Source organism: Misgurnus anguillicaudatus, chromosome 9 (assembly GCF_027580225.2).
Source record: "Misgurnus anguillicaudatus chromosome 9, ASM2758022v2, whole genome shotgun sequence".
In the NCBI taxonomy this organism is placed as follows: Eukaryota; Metazoa; Chordata; class Actinopteri; order Cypriniformes; family Cobitidae; genus Misgurnus; species Misgurnus anguillicaudatus.
The window spans coordinates 36,049,909-36,069,103 of record NC_073345.2 but is presented as its reverse complement, the minus strand read 5'-3'; the positions used below and the strand labels follow the sequence as shown (position 1 = coordinate 36,069,103).

The window sequence follows — 19,195 nt, the reverse complement described above, 5'->3', positions numbered from 1 at the left end:
ACTGCACTTCCGTGAAAGCTAAGATTGATAGATGACCCTAACTGTCACTGTTTTCACAGTAACACTTAAGTCCCCACACTTATTGTGTCAAATCAGCATGTAAACATAATGTCCTTACAACTGCATTCGTAATAAATCAAGTGTTTGTTAATATGTCAACGTTTAAAAGTTCTATAATGACATTTTACATTGTTTTGCTATACCATAACTTGTTTATGAACAAACCAACCTCTGTCAGGTATTATAAAATGAGGTATGTGGTTATACATAAAACAATTTTGATTAAAATTTTCTTCTCACTGGTTTGAAGAAAGGTGTCCTCAGTTTCAAAAGCCCTACGTGTAATTACAAAATAATTCCATTAATGAGACACAGTTACATTAAACTATTAAAGCAACATGAAAAGCTGCAATAATCAAAAGGTAATCAACAGATAAACATAGTCTTGACATAAGTAATCAATCATAATAAAATGTCTTAAGTCCCATGACACAGTGCTCTTTGGATGCTTTTACATAGACCTTAGTAGTCCCCTAATACTGTATCTGATGTTATGACTTCCAGAACGGCTCAGTTTACACCCGTCACCATTTCTAGCAAAATGTGGATCACAGGAAGGCTGGGGAACTCAATGTTAAAAAACCTCAAAAGTGAAATTTTCATTCATGGGACCTGTAACTTAAACAGGTTTTAAGTCAGTTTATGGTGTACCAAATTGTCAGAAAAATCAATGGCTGCCTGGAAGGTGAGTAAAACAAACATGTTATCGTTTCATAACCTTTTATTTTTATTGCCCTTTCGCTGTCCGTCACCATTACAACGTGTGAAAGAAACTTAAACCAGGAAAAAGCAATGCGTTATTGTGAACATTAAGATTTCTTCCCAAACCTGAGATGGAAATTGGGGAAAAAAACACTGGTTTTCAGTGGTTATACGTGGGCCACAGGAGTTCCTCAATGAACTAACCATTTGTTGCCAAAGGTTACTGCAACGTACTCTCACTAACAGTGTGAAAATATTCATTATACATTCAGGAAGTTGTTTTTTTTTTATTTTTTTTTGAGTGTGAGAGTTTACAACAGGTCTTTTAACAGAACAACTGACAAGCTTAAAAACGGTTCCTTTAACAGAACTAACAAGCTTAAAATCTGGTCCTTTAACAGAACTAAAGCTTAAAACAAACATTTTAACGTAAAATCTTGTCTTACAAGGCAAATGTCACTCACACAAGACCAAATCCTGTATGGCAAGTGCAAATACAAGCCAGGATGTCAGATTTAAAAGATGCATAATCCTTGTAATGCCCTGGGAGGCGCAAGGTCTCAAAGCAAGTGGAGGCTATGGGGTATTTGCCCTCGACCACTTCTACAGACAGACTCTGTGGTAGAATTTCCCATCCAGTCCAGAATTTGACCAGGTTGGTCAGTTCAGTTGGTGTTGCTATGGAGTAGATTAAAAAGGAATTAAAACCTTTTTGACTTTATTAGTCACCAGGATAAATGGCCAACTATGGCACTAACAGCTTACACTCAATAAAAGATTAGTCAAGCCCTTGAGATAAGTTTACAGAAAAATACATTTTAGAATGAGACTTGTTGGTCTGTTTTTTAAAATCAGGTGGATTTTTTAAAATAAATTAATGTCATGTTGCCATTTCCAGCTCAATACCCGGCAAGCAAGCCTACGATGGTCCTTTATAGGCCCACTTATGGCGCTTTTCCATTGCATAGTACCCCACGGTTTGGTTTAGTTTGGGTCGGGTCAGTTTACTTTTGGGAGCTTTTCCATTAGGTGCAGTACGTGGTACCCGATACTTTTTTTCGTACCACCTCGGTTGGGGTTCCAAGCGACCCGAGCTGATACCAAACGTGACGCGAAAACACTAGATCACTGATTGGTCTGAAAGAAACGTCACTAACAGCGTCATCGCTAGAATGTAAATTAGCTTTACCTGTGCTAGGCTAGCTTGCGCTGTCTCGAGCAAACATGTTGTCATCTGTGCTCTGGTATAAGTTCCCAAACTCCCTTTTAGCGATGAAAAGCATCCACATGTTGAGAATCAGGGACACCTTAACAGTTTTTTCCAGACTTGCAGTTTGTGGCGGAACATTCACGACGAGCACGTCAGCATTATATGCTTAAATGCAACTTCAGTGAGGCTCAGCGGAGGCCGTCGGCTGACGCCGCGGGTGTTTGAACAGAAACTGTCATGTGATACAGAGGTAGTGATAAACGCGATGTGCAAACATCTATTTGTTGTGGCCAATTTTAATTTTGTGGCGGACTGAGAAATAAATAAATAAATGGGAATGTAGAACAACGCTCTCCTCTCACTTGTATGATGTCACAGCCGTATGCAGCGCAAATATAACGACACGCCTATAATTCCTACCACTGCGAAGTGATACTAAACTCAATGGAAAAGCTAATCACGCCAAAGTGAGGTGAGCTGACCCGACCCAAACTAAACTAAACCGTGGGGTACTATGCAATGGAAAAGCGCCATTAGGGCCAGCCTAAGGGCCCTGCGCAGGTTTGCTCACTGGCAAAACGTTGGCCCCTTAGCGCTGGCCCTGCAAGGGCAGCCCTTACTTAGCCCCCAGGAAGCCCTCACATATCCCCAGAGTTAAATGAACACTGCTGGATGTAAATTTTGTCCCAATCTTACAGTGTGTTAAAAAGTAACACTGAAGCAGAATTAAAAGCTCTGTTATCCTCTCTCTCACCATCTCTGTCTGAAACAAACACTGATCACAATAATTGTGACTTTAAATGAAACAAAATCTAAACCTAAAGTAAGAAAATGACTCTGCAAGTAAGATGTAAAATGCAATTTTAGGTTTCAGACAGAGATGGCGAGAGAGAGGATAACAGAGCTTTTAATTCTGCTTTAGTGTTACTTTATTAACACTCTGTAAGATGGGACAATATATACATCCAGCAGTGTTTATTTAACTATGGGGATTTTGCTGTATGAGGGCTTCCTAGGGGCTAAGTGAGGGCTGTCCATGCAGGGCCAGCGCTAAGGGGCCAACCTTTCGCCAGTGAGCAAACCTGCGCTTGGCCTTTAGGCTATGCCCATACAGGGCCTTCGTAGGCTTACTTGCAGGGTAGTGAATGTGTGAAGTTCAAGCTAAATATTTAAATAGCTATACAGCTTTTATACTACTTTAATAGACAACCAAATAATATTTTAATAGCAGTTCTAAGCGTCCCTATACACCTACCATCAGCAATGAACTGTCGAAGATAGCCTGAAATGCGGCATTTGGTGTCAACTGAACAATCATCGTCATCATCGTCGTCACCATTCTCACGAGGCCATACGAGTCGCTGAAGAAGTACCTGCATTGAAAAAAATAGCATGAAAAAGACTGGTCATTTTTCTATCTTAAAATCGCATATATTTTTTGATCAAATATCACTGATTGTTAGCCGTGATGTCGATTGTGGGCTATGTGTGTAGAAAAAGATAATTAACAAGAACAAGATTGAAAACGGACAGCTCTATATGCTGACCAGGTATGAACATCAACCATAATATTTACTAGGAAAATAACATCACAAGATCATACTAATTAATATTAACCTCAGGGCTGACATTTCCTGCTCCCTCTTTCGGAAAAAGCAAGGCCACTGTGTCAGGTCTTTGGGTCACCAGTGTCCACATTGGGGTTTCTTTAAGACCTCGTCTCAGCTGCTTAATTTGCCTTGTGACACGTCCTATTACCTGTTAATAGTAATTAGACAGAGAGGATAGAACACGTAACATTCCTTATCTAAAAGCTTGAAGATTAAGATAAAACAATAATTCCATTTGAATACATTTATTGTGCTTCAATCTACTGGTGAATGAGGAAATAATACTGTTCTCATGCAGACTGATAAAACTCGTTGCATTTGCAGTACTACAGACCACCCACCATATTTTATGTTTCTAGGAAAAAACTTTAGTACATCAGTCATGCATTTTACCATGATCATTTTTTGTACCTTGAGAATAAATTTTTCAGAAAAAAAGTGCAACAATTTAATTTTGACAGATATTTTTTAAAAACTTAGCAATGTGCATTTTAACCAAAACATCACTCACAGGATACAAAAATAATTTTGACGTTCACTTACAGCATGGATCAAAAGCTTCTCAAAAAGCCATCTCCTGTTTTTCTCAGTTAGGCAAGGGAGGTCCCAGGCAAGGGCCAAATCCTGGACACGCTGTTTATCCTTATCTGACAGTATGGATCCCCCTTCAATCTTCAAGACAGAGGGAAACTGATTAGAAGATAAGATCAGAGAAAAGATGTGTAATGCCAGATACTACAGATGGGGGACAAATTAAAGTAAAAACTGAAATACCCAACCCCTAAAATGAGGGGGAATTTCATCCATAGGGGTCAACTGAATGGTTTAATGAAAATATAATTTGAATTATATACTATCGTCTTCACAGTCACCATATATGACCTAATTGAACACCTATGGGACATTTTTGATCAATGTGTTAGACAGCGCTCTCCACCAGCATCATCATTAAAACATCAAATGAGAGAATATCTTTAAGAATGGTGTTCATTCCTCCAGTATAGTTCAGAGACTTGCAGAATCAATGCCTCTGGCAGCACATGGTGGCCCAACACCTTACTAACACTTTGTTGTTTTTTCCTTTAATTTGTCCTCTGTATGTGCACTTGCAAAAAGTAATGAATATGACTATTACATAGTGGATCCAAAAAGCACCACCCTGTATTTCATTTACAGATTACTGGGATTTTAGCAGCTCTAAAATCAAGATTTTTATATAATAATACATTTACAGTATTACAAAACTAAATTTTAAAAATCTGGTTCGCTCCCTCTTGATTTAATAAACTTAAGTTAGCCATATATTAATGTCACTCAATAAGGATAATGGATACACAATTAAAGGGTGCCCCATTGTACATAAAATCTTAGTGTAAGAAAAAACTTTTCTCGAATCAAACATACAAGCTCGATTGTTTCTCTGATGTCCAGGTCTGGACAGTCCTCTATTGTAACAGTTGCAGTTTCAGGACTCCCACCAAGCAAGACATGAATAACTGCAGGGCTGAGTCCCGACAGGCATGGTCCTCCATGTAGAAAGGAGTGGCCTACCATTCTCCCCGCCACCATGAACAGGTCACTTTCAACAAGAAAGTGAGAGGCTGAGGGGACTAAATGGCCAGGCTCTCCTTCAAAAAGCCGTGTAATATTTGAGTTTGCTGTTGAAGACATTAATAACACAAAATAAATATTACAATAAAAAGCAATAGGTTTCTGTCTATAGTAAAAAGACTAATATTGCTCCTACAGTCTGTTAGTCATAAACTGGAAAATAGGGCTGTGACGATAACCGCGTCACTGCAGTAATGAGATGCCTATCTATAATGGGCAAAACATGCCAACTATCGTTATGAAGGCTATAGCGCAATCGGCTGTAGACATGTCTGACTATGGTAGCGAGGAAATGCTACTATCTAAAATAACATCTTGTGATAATTAACAATCATGTGGCGTTTGTCGGACTTTGAAGCACCACACATACCTTAGTAAAGCATAAAACTTCAGCCCAGCAGCGAAAGTTGGGAGTCTCCAAGACTTTTGCGAGGGGAGCGAAGTACCAAAGTGACAGCAGTCAGGCAGGTGAGCACATACTGACAGCGTGACTCGCTAATGCTGTAAGCTAATTTCTCCAGCTCCGGATCAAAAAAGTCTTATTATCTTCTTGATTTTGTAAATGGACAACAGAAAATGAAAGCATTGATTGGAGTGTCCATAAGTCTTGCGCCGTTATTTATGGCATGATGCAATAGGCTATTTCGTTTTGTATCTGCTTTGAAAAATTCTAAATAAACATTTTAACATGAAATTGTATTTATTTTCGATGTCTTTTGGGTTTAAGGGTGTTTTCACACCTAGTTCGTTTGAGCCCTCCAAATGCTCTCAGAGCAGTTCAGGGTGTATATGTGAACAAGCCAAGTGATCTCAAACCGCCTAAAAAGGACCCAAAAGCGAACCGAACTCAGACCACTTCTGGCTTTTTGATATGTGAAATCAATGAGGTCCCGGTCCGTTTCGCGTGTGGTTTTGACATTGTATCAAAATAAACTGCTCCACAGAAAGCTGGGGTCTGAGTTCTTATGAAGTTGTGATGTGAACAAGAAAGGGTCTGAGATCACTTCAGTTCTGAAGAGGACCAAAAAAAGAACTGGGTCCTCTTTTGAGTCCACTATATTGTGAACACCAAAAGGACTGAGGTCACATTCGGCTAGTCCCTTTTCTGGTTCACTTTAAGTGAACTGGGTTTGGTTCTTTTAAAATGAACTATATGTGAAAACACCCTAAGATGAATTATGGAACAGTTACTGTTGTGCGATTAACCGCATGATTTTTTTTTATGCTTCACCGCGGTGAGAAAAAATCCTAACCGTCCCAGCCCTACTGGAAACCCTAGTTCTCAATACAGGCAGTTTACATTTAGTAGAATTCTCTGAACTTTCACTTTTAAGCAAACCAATTAAAATACAATAATAGAGACAATATATCATTTTTTTGATAATTGCATTTTTGTTGACTTTGATAGAGATCAGGTACAAAGTGATCCTCAAAACATACACAGCTTGCCCTAAGGTAACTTCCAGGTTTTACAAGTTGCACCACCTGGTGGATAATAACGGTATTAAAGATTGCCAGAAAAACTTGTCATTGGCAGTGAAGCATTTTCTCTTAATTGACAAGTTAATTCTACTAAACAAGTTAACTCGTCAATGGCGGCAAAAGAGTTAAATAGCTTTAAATAAACACAGCATTTCGAAGGATACCATACAATAACATACCAAAATTGATGCAAAACCCTGACTTCAGTTTTTCCATGCATGTTGAGAAAAAGAAGCGAGTTACACCCTGTCCAATAGCAGTATCTCCTGTAACACAATGTGAGGATTGACAGAATAAAGACAAAGGAAATACTTTATTTTTGGAAAACTGTAACTTTTAATTGGAGTTACCTTCAAGTCTGCAATTCAGAGGCCGTCCCCATTCCACATTAGTTCGCTTGTAGAAGGAGATTAGGGCCATGTCCTGTTCAGCAGGGCTTCTTCGGATGTCCATGCTAAGAAATAAGGGGGTCTCAGTTTCATAAATATGGCGAAAACTGTACGCACACTGAGATATGGCCTGGGTGGGGTCACTGATAGTTAGCCAGTCTAAAAAAAAAAGAAGTGGTTTCATTATTTATGCTTGACTGCCAAGATAACCAAAAACTTTAACATGCAGATTCAAATCACACAAAAGCCATCAAGCCTTACTCGGGCATAAACAAAGCAACTTAATAATCATTGACACACACAAACACACACACACACACACACACACACACACATATATACACACACACACATAAACGGCAAGGTAGTCAATTCATGGTTTACATCAAGAATAGGCCATGCTTTACAAAAAGAAAACATTTTCCTTCACTATGACTGTTCTTCTTCCTTAAATTTACTATGCCACTGCTAACATTGAACAGCACCTACCATCTGTAGCAGTTGCACAAGTTCCGGATGGTCCAGGCATTGCTGCTTGCTCCTCCTCAATTAAAGTGCTTTCATGCATTACCTCTTTTCCTTCCCTGCCCACATAAAATTATTTCTGTTTAACTGATATTTTGTGGAAATTGCTGACAAGAAAAAAAACTTTAACATTAGAAAGTAAATGGATACCTTTCACCACACGAAGAAGCGTGTACCTCAATAAAGTCAGTAGGAAACATTTTTGTGCAGACAGGACATTCCTGCATATCTGCTGTTGAGAAGTTAGCAAGAAAAGTGTTAATTTCAAAAAAGTTTTTCTGTTGTTTAACACTATATAATATTCTCACAAACGCTTAAAATTAAGAATTCTCACATTTTCTGTCTTCAGGCTCACTGCTTTCCTCATTAACCATGTTATCGTCACTGCCAACATACATGACATCACAAGACTTAAGGTGTTCTGTCAGGAGTGGAAGAGGCACTGCAACTTCACATTTCTGACATGTGGCTTTTGGCATGCTACTGAATGCTTCATCACTTAGTGGTAGGGGATTTGTGCTGAGTTCCTCTTGAATTGGGGCTATGAATAGACTTTTACCCCCACGACTTATAGACTTCAACATCATGCCTGTATAGCCAGTCTCATCAGGAGCCACAAGAGAGAGTTTTCGGCTACCCCATCCACCTGCAAAAAAGAGGAGAGGAAAATTAGGTCTTTTAACAGTATATATTACATATAGATTGTATCTAGAAGTTAAGTCAAAGCAACTAGACTTCTTGTCTGACAACAGACCAGGTTGAAGAAGTCACCTAAAACAAAACAAGTCCAGTTTTTTACTTAACTTTTACAAATACAAATATTACAATCAAACAGTTAGTTGCTGATTTGCAGTTATGTATGACCTAATATAGGTTAACAAAATGTCTTAAACTTAACAGGCTTATTAATAAATGTAGAGAGATGTGTTTTTAGGAAATCATTCAAATTTTTATTTAGGTACCATCTGTTCAAATATAAAGTAATAGTTATGTATATTGCATAATGTGAAGTTAGCTGCTGCAAATTTAAATTTTTTATGACTGAGCAACACTAATACACAAACCTGTGTTGGCCTACCTGCAGATTTGTATAGCAGCCACCCACCAGTCACGGCCCCCAATTTTGGAAATAAAACTTTAAGGGCATCACATAACTGTAAGCAAAAACATGGATACAAGTGTAAGCCTCTCATTTAAATCAGAAATATACGATGGCCGACAGGGGCAAATGCCCTGCAACTTAAGAAAACACATGCAAATAGACGAAACAAGCAAATTAATAATACATCTTCATTAATTTAATTTAAAAGGCACTGCAAATTAAAAAAAGATGCAAAAAGAAAGGCACACCAACACTGAAAACAAATGCAACAAAACGTTGAAGAGGGACGACGTGAAACTGTGTGCTACCGAGATCATCAACTGTAAATATTAAGTCTATGTATGAGATATGTTTTCTCTTATTTGGTGGGTGTGTCTTGGCTCAGGTCACACTCCACCAGCAGAGATGTGTCTGTAAACATTTAAAACTACATCAGCGTTTAACGTTGACGTTTGTTTAAGCCATATTACATGAGAGTGTTTAATTTCAAGGTCCGAAAGACGCATCTCTGAAGTGTAGGCCTCCTCAAGTGTAATATTGTGATCATACAACAACAGTTACCACCAAAATAAGTGATCAATCTGTAGCCTATTCATATTGTGGAGCAAGTCACTCCATGTTTAGTAAACCAGCCAATTTACTGTGGAAATTATCAAACTGAATAAATCCTGCCCACACATTTAAACAAAACGGCTTTGCGAGTTCCATAGTGTTGTAAGACAGACATCTACTGAAGTTATTGTATTCATTAGTCTGCCATACTGTTTATTCCAAAAACATACAAAACACCAAAGTACAAACATAAGACAGGAGCTTTTTTTTTAAAAAAAAAGATAACTTCTGTTGTGTAATATGGATGCAGTTTTGTTTTGTCTATTTGCATGTGTTTTCTTAAGTTGGAAGACGTTTGCCCCTGTCGGCCACCGTCGAAATAGCAATTATCACACTGCATGAAAAACTAGCAAATCTTTGCATATTGTATTACTCAGAATACAATATACAATACAGCTAGCCTAAATAACAAATTTCTTGTTATTACCTCTTCATGTGTTGTGCTCTCATCTAGATGAGCAGTCCTACGGCCCAATCCTGCATGCATATGGACTAGTTGCTCCTCCTCTTTTGGGGTTTTTTCACACTGCTTTGGCAACAAATAGAAAGACACATCAAGTGGTTTAAGTCTCTTGGCAGGAACAAGATTTGCTGCAGGAAAGCGCCTCTTCCCTCTGGCCTTGGTAAAAACACCTGGAAAGGACCTATAGAAAATAAGAGTGTAAAAACATTAACTACCACATAACCTGTTAACTTCTTTCTTTCTAATTAAAGTAGGACGTTATTGTGAAAAGCGTATTTGAACATCGTCTTACATGACATAGATAAGAAAATAGAAAACCTTGGCATTGTTTTGCATACCCCCACCAGTTTCCAATATAGAGGATATGCACGTGACGTCACCTTCGGTGAAAATAACTGCGGTTACGCCCAATGAGTGGCAAAAGACAGAGCGACAGCATTTGTGTACAGTGTGAAATCAGCGAAAACACGGGGTAAATGCGCCTAAATGGGAAAAAGCTGTTGTGTGATAGACTGTACTAACAGATTAACAAGAATTCAGAGCTATCATTTCACAGACTGCCAAAAAAAACAACGAAAGGAGAAGTAAATTGATAGTTCATGCCAACGTCCACAGACCACAGGTGACTTGACAAGTTGCTAGGGTCACTATCAAGCAGAGGTTTTACTTTCTACTTAAGTGTTTTTTCAAGTATTTGTATTTTATCAATGGTTTTTCGTTGGAAAACATACATTCCAAAGAATATTATCAGAAAGTAAAAATTACTACATTAAAAGTTTTAGTTTTACATTTAATATTTAAGTACATTAACATACTTTTGTAATATACAATATTAAAAATACACAATATTTATAGGGTTTAGAATGTAGTGAAGTAAAAAAATTCCAATACAAACACACTAATAAAGCACAGGTGCTTGGAAAATGTAACTAATGTAAGCATTGTCCACCTCTGCTATCAAGTCCAATTTCAATTCAGTTTAAGCTGATAATAGTCGGTTTTAATGGCATTTTCACAGCAGCCACTATGAAAACCAGCCATATTGTTGAACGTTTGCCACTCAACAGGGTGAGTTCCTGCGTGGTCACAAGGAAAAGTGACGTCAATGTATACCCTCTATAGTGCAATAAGCAATCATTTAGACCTTAAAATTACATTTTGTTTTTTTATTTTCATAAACAAATTAGCCTTAAGTGAAACAGGCTTTTATATGTTTTACTGAATAGTCACAAAGCATCAGATGCTTTCTTTTAGAGTTTGCTAACTTAGATTTGAACATCTAAGCAGAATTTTGCCTGTACAAATCAGCAGCATTTCAAAATGTGTATACAAAGGGCTTGCATTTAAAATAGCAAACATCTCTCCTTAAGTCTTACTCTTTACCTGGTCATTTCCACTTGAAGGGATGGTCTCTCCGTATGCCTCTGTTCTCTGCAAGATTGTTTCCAAGAATATGTATTAATCATCACTACATCTGCAACGTATTGGAAAAATAAGCCATATGTACATTAACTAAAGTCTAATACTTAACCTCAAAAGTTGATTTGTAACTCCACCACTGGCTGCGCCCCGTTGTCTTTCAGACGAACTGATTAAATTCAGTAAATGCCTGGCTGACTGTAAAATTTCATCAGCCTGACTACCCTATCATCACAAATACAGGACAAATGATATTACAAACAAGCAGCACAAAAACTATGTTTTAAACAGCTAAATGTTACTAGACTTTAACAAGCATTATAGGAGTTTGGTGACTCTTATATTATCGACCGTCCATTTGTAAGTGAAGCAGCTCGTAACTGACCAGCTCTTATGTAGAGTTACTGTAGTCAGGTATTTTTTGTCAGTCAGATCACACTCGCTGCAACAGAACTGTGAGTAACGTTACCAACAGTAAACAATGTTAGCTAATAACTAACATAACGTTAGCTAGCTAAAATATCGAATGGGATAGTCATGTGCATCTCGTCACTAAAGCTTGATTACGTTAGTAGTACATCTGCATCACCTGAACGTATCGCCTGCGATAATGAATGCGATATGGCTCAGCTTGTTATTGAACTACGGCTTGTGTAGTAACAATGCCGCTCCATCTGAAAGCAGCTGATGGCGATTTACTACTAATCAAGAAACCAGCTTTACTGATGAAATGCATATGACTGTCACATGCGATTTATCGCGCTGTCCTAAACCAACGCCACCTCATTAAAAGTTCCCTGTAGATATTGTTCGACAACTATGTTAATGTGCAATGTGTCTGGTAACTATTACTGACTTTTACACACAAAACGTAAAGAAAGAGTAAACTCACCGAAGCGCCATCATTTGTCGTCGTGTTCTGAGCCATGCTGCTGACCGGAGTTCACCTGTCCTTAACTTCACCGCCTTCCAGTTTCTGCGTCACGTGACCAATGGAGCGTAAATGATTGGCTGGATGTTGAACGATTTGATACAGGGATCGATTGCTTTTCCTTGGTTACCCGGATGTTGACTCTGATCATTTTTACACTGAATTTTTTGAGACGTTGAATTTTTTTGCACTGAATTTTTTGAGACATTGAATTTTTTTACACTGAATCTTTTGAGACATTGAATTTTTTACACTGAATCTTTTGAGACGTCGAATTTTTTTACATTGAATCTTTTGAGATGTTGAATTTTTTTTTACACTGACTTTTTTGAGACATTGCATTTTTTTACACTGAATTTTTTAAAAATATTAATAAAATGTCATAGGCAAAAAAACAGTGGTAGAAATTCGATGGCTTTTAAAATTCAAAGTCTGATTTAGGTGCAAAATAAAATTCAGTTTTAAAAATTTGATGTAAAAAAATTCAGTGCTAAAAATTAGAATTCAAAATCTGATGGCACACTTTTACTTCCATAATAAACGGCATGTGACTGTCACCAGTATAAATGTCTTAACAACATTGAAAAAAATCATTTCAATTCAAGCACACATGACTGTAGTTAAGTGTTTATTTTAATGTAGTATAGGACACAGATGAAGAACTTTATATGAATATAGTTTTAATACTTGGTTGCTTTTTTTATATTTCAAGAGTAGAATAGATCGGTCTAAACATAATGTGATATCTGAAAAACGGAAAAGAAGCATTCTTTTCTAACTGATCTGATAAAAAATTAATATATGAATCTAAGCATTTGATCATTTTAGATGTAACATTTCTCCATAAATACTGTCAGACTTACATTTCAACATTCAATCATTCAGAATCTAAGACTCAAAATCTTTCTCAAAGTCTTGATGTTACATTCTTTATAAATGTAGATTTGTTGTCTGATTAAACTCTTTTATCAAATCTTTTGGTCACCTGAATCTTCAATCTCCAAAGTGATTCATCAATCACATCATGCTGATCTGAGATCAGGGCTTCTGAGCCAGCAGTGTGCTGAGTTTAATTTTGCCGTCCATAGATGCAGTGAGACACGTGCCGCAGTCCATCGCCGTACACCAGTCCACGGTCACCACGGGTGCTTTATGACCACCGAGAGACAAAACGCTTTCAAGACCAACATCTCCTTTATTCAGCTGCACAGAGGACACATGAACACATGATGTTACATTTATAATCACATTCACTGCAAACAGATACCGCTGACCCGAGACAACATGCATATTCAAACAAATGCATGCAACCTCCAAATAAAAAAAAAAGCCTATTAATCTTGTGTTTTTTTAAATATTCCAAACATATTTACTAGAAGATGAATGTACACAAAACTGTGTGTGTGTTTACCCGGTGTATGATTCCTCCAGCACTCGAGCAGGTGAGGACATGTTGCCCCTCAGAATCAAAAGCAAAGAGTCGGCCACGTGGAACCTGAACCTGTTTATAACCGCTGTAACCCGACAGCACAAACGGCCCCACTGCATCCTGGGATAGCAAATACTCGGACTGTTTGAGTCCACAGCGGTGAATATTCCACTGTGCAAACTACCCACAAACACAACATGAAGTTTGAGAATTAAAGTGATGAGATTTATCAGCATAACATTTCATAGTGATGAGTGAATGCATCACCTTTCCATCCTCTCCGATACTGAAGACTGTGTTTTCATCATAGCTGAACTCTACGCTGTAAACTTCTCCATCATGAGCCTTCCAGCTCAGTGCGCTTTCATAGCGCTGCATATCAAACAGTCGTATCATCCCATCCGCCGCTCCGGTTACCAGCAGGTTTCCATTGTGGTTAAAAGCGGTGCAGTTAATGGCGACGGGACCCGGCTCAAGCGCAAACTGCAACTAATGCACAACCGGCGGTTAAATACAACTAACAAACAACACCGTTCACATCTGTCTAATAGTTACAGTAACTCTGAGCTGGATATGACTTTATGTGTGTTTTGTGTGGAGTACCTGTTGTTTGACCGTCTTTGTGTCCCACAGCAGCAGTTGTCCTGATATAGGAGCAGATCCTCGTGTGTCACTCTCAGCAGCAGAATGAGACGGAGCGGCAGCAGAACACACGAATGACGTTCCACTGGGACTGCAGGCCAATGACAAAATACTGAACAGAATAGAACATAAGAGAACATAAATAAAACAACAATCTTTTAAATATGTCTTTTTTTAACTCATTATCATTTCATTAATGTTTTTACTAAACAAACAATACAGAAATCTTTAAGTGTCAGATAAATAGTATATGCATTGTTTTGCATTTTCGGATGTCAGAGCCACGCGTGCGGTTACAAAAATGACACCCAGTTAGTGTTAACGTAATTTTTGCCACGTGCACGAACCCACTCATGCGGACGCGTTGAGTATAAACTGGCCATTGGAAACCATTAACTCATTTCCCGCCAGCATTTTTTGTTAATTGCCTCCAGCATTTTTTTTGTGATTTTCACAAAGGTTTCATAAAAAACCATTCCAGAAAAATGTTCTTCTATAAATATATAAACATACAAATATATCACATGAGAAAACAGACCCTCTGCTTTCAAACAAACTAAATCGGTAAAAAAACATTTCATCCTATCTTCATTTGTGGGTAAAAAAGCAGTTTTTTGAGCAAAAAGCTGAAATAATTGCATTTTTGTTAAAGAATTTTGTTAGCGATCAGATTCCGAACAGTTATCAAAACACACACAGAGTTTTACATTTTGAAAAATTCGTTTTTCTTCACTTTTTATCTATTGGGCAAGAGCACCACCTAGTGGAAAATATCGAAATTACAGATTACCGTAAAAACTCGTCAGGAAAGCGTCATTGGCAGGGAAATGTTTTCTCTTGACAGGGAAAGAACTAAAAACATATGCCGGCGGCAGGCATAAACGCTTTGGTGTACACGCTCCCTAATACTGCGTTCAGACCAGCCGCGGTAGAGGTGTCAAGCGCGAGTGATTTCAATGTTAAGTCAAAGTGAAGACGCGTTGACGTGCGTCTGGAGGTCTCACGGCACGAATAGGGCGTTTAGCTCGGCGCGGTAGTCGCGATTCCACCTCGTTCGTGCGGATGGCCCAAATTGATCATTGCCACGGAAAACGCGCAAGTTGACAATTTTGAACTTTGGCGGAAAAACATGCAGTGTTAACCAATCAGGGGGTTGCTCTAGTACTGACGCGATTACAGGAAGCGAGCGGAGTCGCAGAAGCCCCCCCATGACATGAATATCCGAGTGAATGTCTAGATGACTAGAATTTCACAATGCGAATGAAGCAAGTAAACTCATAATATTCAAGCGTCCAACTAGACGCAGTAAATGCGTATTTGACGCCTCAAACGCGGCTGGTGTGAACCCACGGTTAGGCCGTCCCGATTCAAGGGCTGCTTAAAATGCAACCTCAGAATGTGTCCTTCTTTCTCTGGGCTGCAAAGGATAGAATGAATGGATTCTTCACAGCCGAGGCTATCCCGCTGAAAGGCGCGGTGGCCGCGTACAGCAGGTGACGCAACTTTTGAATGCTAGACCGACGCATCCTTCCAATGACACAGCCTTTGAATTAGGACACAGCTTTTAAGATGAAAACCCCAATGTATTGTAGGTAATTTCTAGGACTTACCGTGGGTAGGCTTCATCCACTGACATCTCATACAGGCTTTTCTTTGCATCAGTGTCATAAAGTCTCACTGTGCCGACGCCGCTGCCTAACAACAGCTGTGAGGGTAAAATGACAGAAAAACACAATAAACTATTATCTGATTTTCCTATTATATCCATTCATATATGTCACCCAGTCATAAGGGACAATTTTTTTAATTGACCCTTTAGATTTATACATCATATACATACACATTAGATTAATACATCATCTGAAAGCTGTAAAAATAAACTTTATTAGGATAGGATAATATTTGGTAGAGATACAACTATTTGACAATCTGGGATCTGAGGGTGCAAAAGAATCAAAATATTGAGAAAATTACCTTTAAAGTTGTCCAAATGAAGTCCTTAGCAACTCATATTACTAATGAGAAATACATTTTGGATATATTTACGGTTAAAAATGTACTAGATACCTTCATGGAACATCTTAATATCCTAATGACTTTTGCCATTTAATTAATCGATAATTTTGACCCATACAATGTATTGTTGGCTATTGCTACAAATAAACGTGTAAATTATGACTGGCTTTGTGTTTGTCAAACATTAGTGGATGAAATCTAGGTTTTTAATTTGACTTTCTGTAACTCTGTATGAAAATACGTTTATATCATGAACATTATAAAGTCAATAATCATCTTTAGAGAATTGATTCACCAGTCTGTCCGGTTTAGCAGCCCATTCCAGAGACAGCAGTGGAGATTTGGACATGATCGTGGCTTTAGTTTGCATGATGGGATTAAAGGCCCAAACTTTCACCACCCCGTCTACATCCAAACTGGCCACACGTCTGCCCGAGCAGTCCACCCTAAACACACACGACACATCTATACATTAGGGGGTGGTTTCCCAGACAGAGTTTAGATTAATCCAGGATTCGGCTTTAGTTATATTAGGGCATGTAACCTTACAAAAAGCAATACTGGTGTGCATCTTAAAAAACAAATGATAGAAGTTAAGATATGTCAGTGCAAGATGCTTTAAAATTAGGGCAACTTAAACATGCATTTTAATCTGGGACAAGGATAAGGACAGTCTGGGAAACCGCCTGTAAAATATTTATAAAAAGTAAATGATGTAAAAACTCCAGTGTCTGAAGTGTGCACACTCACCTGCAGTGCATTATGGATGAGTGATGCTCTCCATACTCCTCCTGACTCAGTTTAATAAAGGGTTGCTCCGCCCCTGCCCCGCCCACATCACATACTCGCAGCTGATTGGTGGAGTCTGTTTGATCAGTAAGTGCTTCGGTCTGAGAATCTGGATCAGAACCGTCGGGTTTCTTCTCTAAACTCTGTGCAGGGACAACACATAAATCAAATCACCAAATTATCGTAATTCTTGTATTTTTGCAATTATCTAATGGTGCGTTCACACCAGACGCAAAAGAAGCATTAAGCGCAAGTTATTTACATGTAAAAAGTGAATGCAAAGACGCAAATTACGCAGCGCGAATTGAGCGCTTTGGCCATTTGACGCGCGAAACGCATGATTCGTGCAAAAAACGCACAAATATCTAAACTTTCACAACGCATTCTAAATATTCGCACCGCAGTGACCAATCGGGAGCTTGCTGTAGTGACATGATTACGGTGTAGTGAGCAGAGGCAGAAATACGAAACAACAATGGAAACAAAATCATCATCATCGCTGTATGTGGACACCCGGAGCTGTACAAGACATCTTCGTACTTTTATAAAAACAGGAATAAAAAGGATCTTGCTTGGAAGAAAGTGAGTGAGGAGATTTATATACATACATATCAGGGTTTCCCGCAGCACTTTGCAGTTCGGGTGGCCCGCCAAAGCTGGGAAACCCTACCGCCTTAACTAGGTAGTCAAAAAAAAATTTCACTGCACAAAGGCCGTCAAGTGCATCTCGGAGAATAGCGCCGACACCCTTCACACCGCGAGCATGGACGCGCACCACGCGGCCGAAATGAGATAAAGACGTGGTCCGTCACTGTCTGGAGGATAGCCAGTTGATAAAACACGTGTCCGTGACAACTGTATGTGGACTTATGTTTTGGGTTTATTTAAGCCTGTTATTGTATTAGTCTATAGTTCTTGCAAATTAAAAGTTATCTTTTGTTGTTTGAGCAGCCTGCTAGGGTTTCATGTGCCTGTTGATTCGATATAATTTTTAAGCGCTCTTGCTCAATTTATTTATGTGCATTATTTACATGCTACAGTAGTTACACTCCTTTAAGATAATGTAATTAATAGTGGGAAATAATCAGTTTTTACAATCTTCGCGCTATCAATCATCGTTCACCAGACGTTTTACAACATCTGCTCAGTGCTTCAGTTTGTGTTTATTAACCCTTTAGTTTCACTTCACCACGCAGCTATTCCCATTAGAGGTAAAAGCATTTTCTCGCAAATCTAGTATGTGTTCATTTTCTGTCATAGTTTCTTCAAAATTAAGTTTTATTTGAGTGTTTTTAATACAAATATTACTTCATGACATGTACACCACGCCCCTTTGATTGCCACGCCCCGACCACGCCCACACGCCCAAACCTACCACCTTAACTAAAACAATTCTGCGGAAAACCCTGCATACATATACATACACACACACACACACACACACACACACACACACACAACATGCAAATTTCACGCGAATTCCAGGAGTAGTCCACTTTATAGATGGGGCCCACTGACTTACCATAGTATTTTTTTTATACTATGAAAAGTCAATGGATCCCATCTTTAAAGTGGACTACTCCTTTAACTCGAAATGTTCACGCAACCAACTACATGTGAACAGCACATTTTATTTGCTTTTTCACTCAATTTAAGCTAATTTGAGCTATATAGTTACATATTAAGACTACAAGCTAGCTAAAGCTAGCCCATTTTGAGTATTCGTGTCTGAATTTCACATAAAAATTTCGAGTGGCATCTTTCGCAAGTGAATTATGTGCGAATTTCACGCGTTAACTCAAAATGTTCAAGCATCTAGCACAATTACTACGCAAGTTACACAATTTTTTCGCTTAATTTGCGTCCGGTGTGAACGCACAGTAAGAAAACCAAATGGTGAAGATCAGCAATGACCACTGGAAGAGACTGAGAGAGAGGGAGTTTTATGTGCAGGACCTGTGCAGGGAGTTTGGAGAGCAGCTCCTTTCGTTCTTTCTCACGGTCCTGATGTCTTCTCTGTCTGGAATGGCCGGTGGCCGGCTCTGCCGTCGCCATGGAAACAGTGACCATCTTTGAGTCTTTTGGAGCAGGTGGATCTTTAACTTTTAAAGGCTGTAAATCCAAGACAGAAAAAAACCTTTAGAAACAACGTTGAGAGACCTTAAATAAAGTTGACTCATGATGACTTTCACTGCTTCAGACT

The 19,195-nt window shown here is 38.6% G+C and overlaps 3 protein-coding genes across 5 annotated transcripts in view; all 3 read right to left on the bottom strand.

Annotated features, from left to right (window-relative positions):
* Positions 1 to 763: 763 nt before the first annotated feature.
* Positions 764 to 7,634, bottom strand: LOC141366179 (G2/M phase-specific E3 ubiquitin-protein ligase-like). The gene is made up of 8 exons (XM_073871636.1): positions 7,554 to 7,634; positions 7,026 to 7,223; positions 6,855 to 6,941; positions 4,987 to 5,240; positions 4,126 to 4,254; positions 3,590 to 3,730; positions 3,228 to 3,345; positions 764 to 1,440 (listed from the first exon to the last, which is right to left on the bottom strand). The coding sequence occupies exons 1-8, from the start codon at positions 7,630 to 7,632 to the stop codon at positions 1,223 to 1,225; spliced, it is 1,224 nt and encodes a 407-aa protein (XP_073727737.1). The 5' UTR covers positions 7,633 to 7,634; the 3' UTR covers positions 764 to 1,222.
* Positions 7,635 to 7,720: 86 nt separating this feature from the next.
* Positions 7,721 to 12,648, bottom strand: LOC141366013 (uncharacterized). Its single transcript, XM_073871001.1, has 7 exons — positions 12,078 to 12,648; positions 11,298 to 11,410; positions 11,150 to 11,197; positions 9,731 to 9,947; positions 8,668 to 8,743; positions 7,924 to 8,235; positions 7,721 to 7,821 (listed from the first exon to the last, which is right to left on the bottom strand). Exons 1-7 carry the CDS (start codon positions 12,111 to 12,113, stop codon positions 7,721 to 7,723), a joined length of 903 nt encoding a protein of 300 aa, XP_073727102.1. The 5' UTR covers positions 12,114 to 12,648.
* Positions 12,649 to 12,727: 79 nt separating this feature from the next.
* wdr91 (WD repeat domain 91) overlaps positions 12,728 to 19,195 on the bottom strand; it is a 45,212-nt gene continuing 38,744 nt past the window's right edge. For all 3 annotated transcript variants that reach the window (XM_073871633.1, XM_073871634.1, XM_073871635.1), the window contains 8 exons: positions 18,949 to 19,104; positions 16,954 to 17,135; positions 16,499 to 16,649; positions 15,798 to 15,892; positions 14,149 to 14,299; positions 13,813 to 14,034; positions 13,528 to 13,725; positions 12,728 to 13,319 (listed from right to left, as the gene is read on the bottom strand). In XM_073871633.1, coding sequence (XP_073727734.1) covers positions 13,155 to 13,319; positions 13,528 to 13,725; positions 13,813 to 14,034; positions 14,149 to 14,299; positions 15,798 to 15,892; positions 16,499 to 16,649; positions 16,954 to 17,135; positions 18,949 to 19,104 — 1,320 coding nt within the window. In that variant the 3' untranslated portion in view covers positions 12,728 to 13,154. The remainder of the gene's footprint in view (positions 13,320 to 13,527; positions 13,726 to 13,812; positions 14,035 to 14,148; positions 14,300 to 15,797; positions 15,893 to 16,498; positions 16,650 to 16,953; positions 17,136 to 18,948; positions 19,105 to 19,195) is intronic.

What these genes read in the sequence shown, in the direction of transcription:
- LOC141366179 (XM_073871636.1), bottom strand. Translation starts at nt 7,632, where the DNA reads ATGCATGAAAGCACTTTAATTGAGGAGGAGCAAGCAGCAATGCCTGGA. An exon ending in TTGTGCAACTGCTACAGATG is followed by an intron (nt 7,224 to 7,553) that starts GTAGGTGCTGTT and finishes TTTTTTTTTTAG; the next exon opens with ACTGGCTAACTATCAGTGAC. An exon ending in TCGACAGTTCATTGCTGATG is followed by an intron (nt 1,441 to 3,227) that starts GTAGGTGTATAG and finishes TCTACTCCATAG; the next exon opens with CAACACCAACTGAACTGACC.
- LOC141366013 (XM_073871001.1), bottom strand. Translation starts at nt 12,113, where the DNA reads ATGGCTCAGAACACGACGACAAATGATGGCGCTTCG. An exon ending in AGAGCACAACACATGAAGAG is followed by an intron (nt 8,744 to 9,730) that starts GTAATAACAAGA and finishes TTTTGCTTACAG; the next exon opens with TTATGTGATGCCCTTAAAGT. An exon ending in TGAGCCTGAAGACAGAAAAT is followed by an intron (nt 7,822 to 7,923) that starts GTGAGAATTCTT and finishes ACTTCTCAACAG; the next exon opens with CAGATATGCAGGAATGTCCT.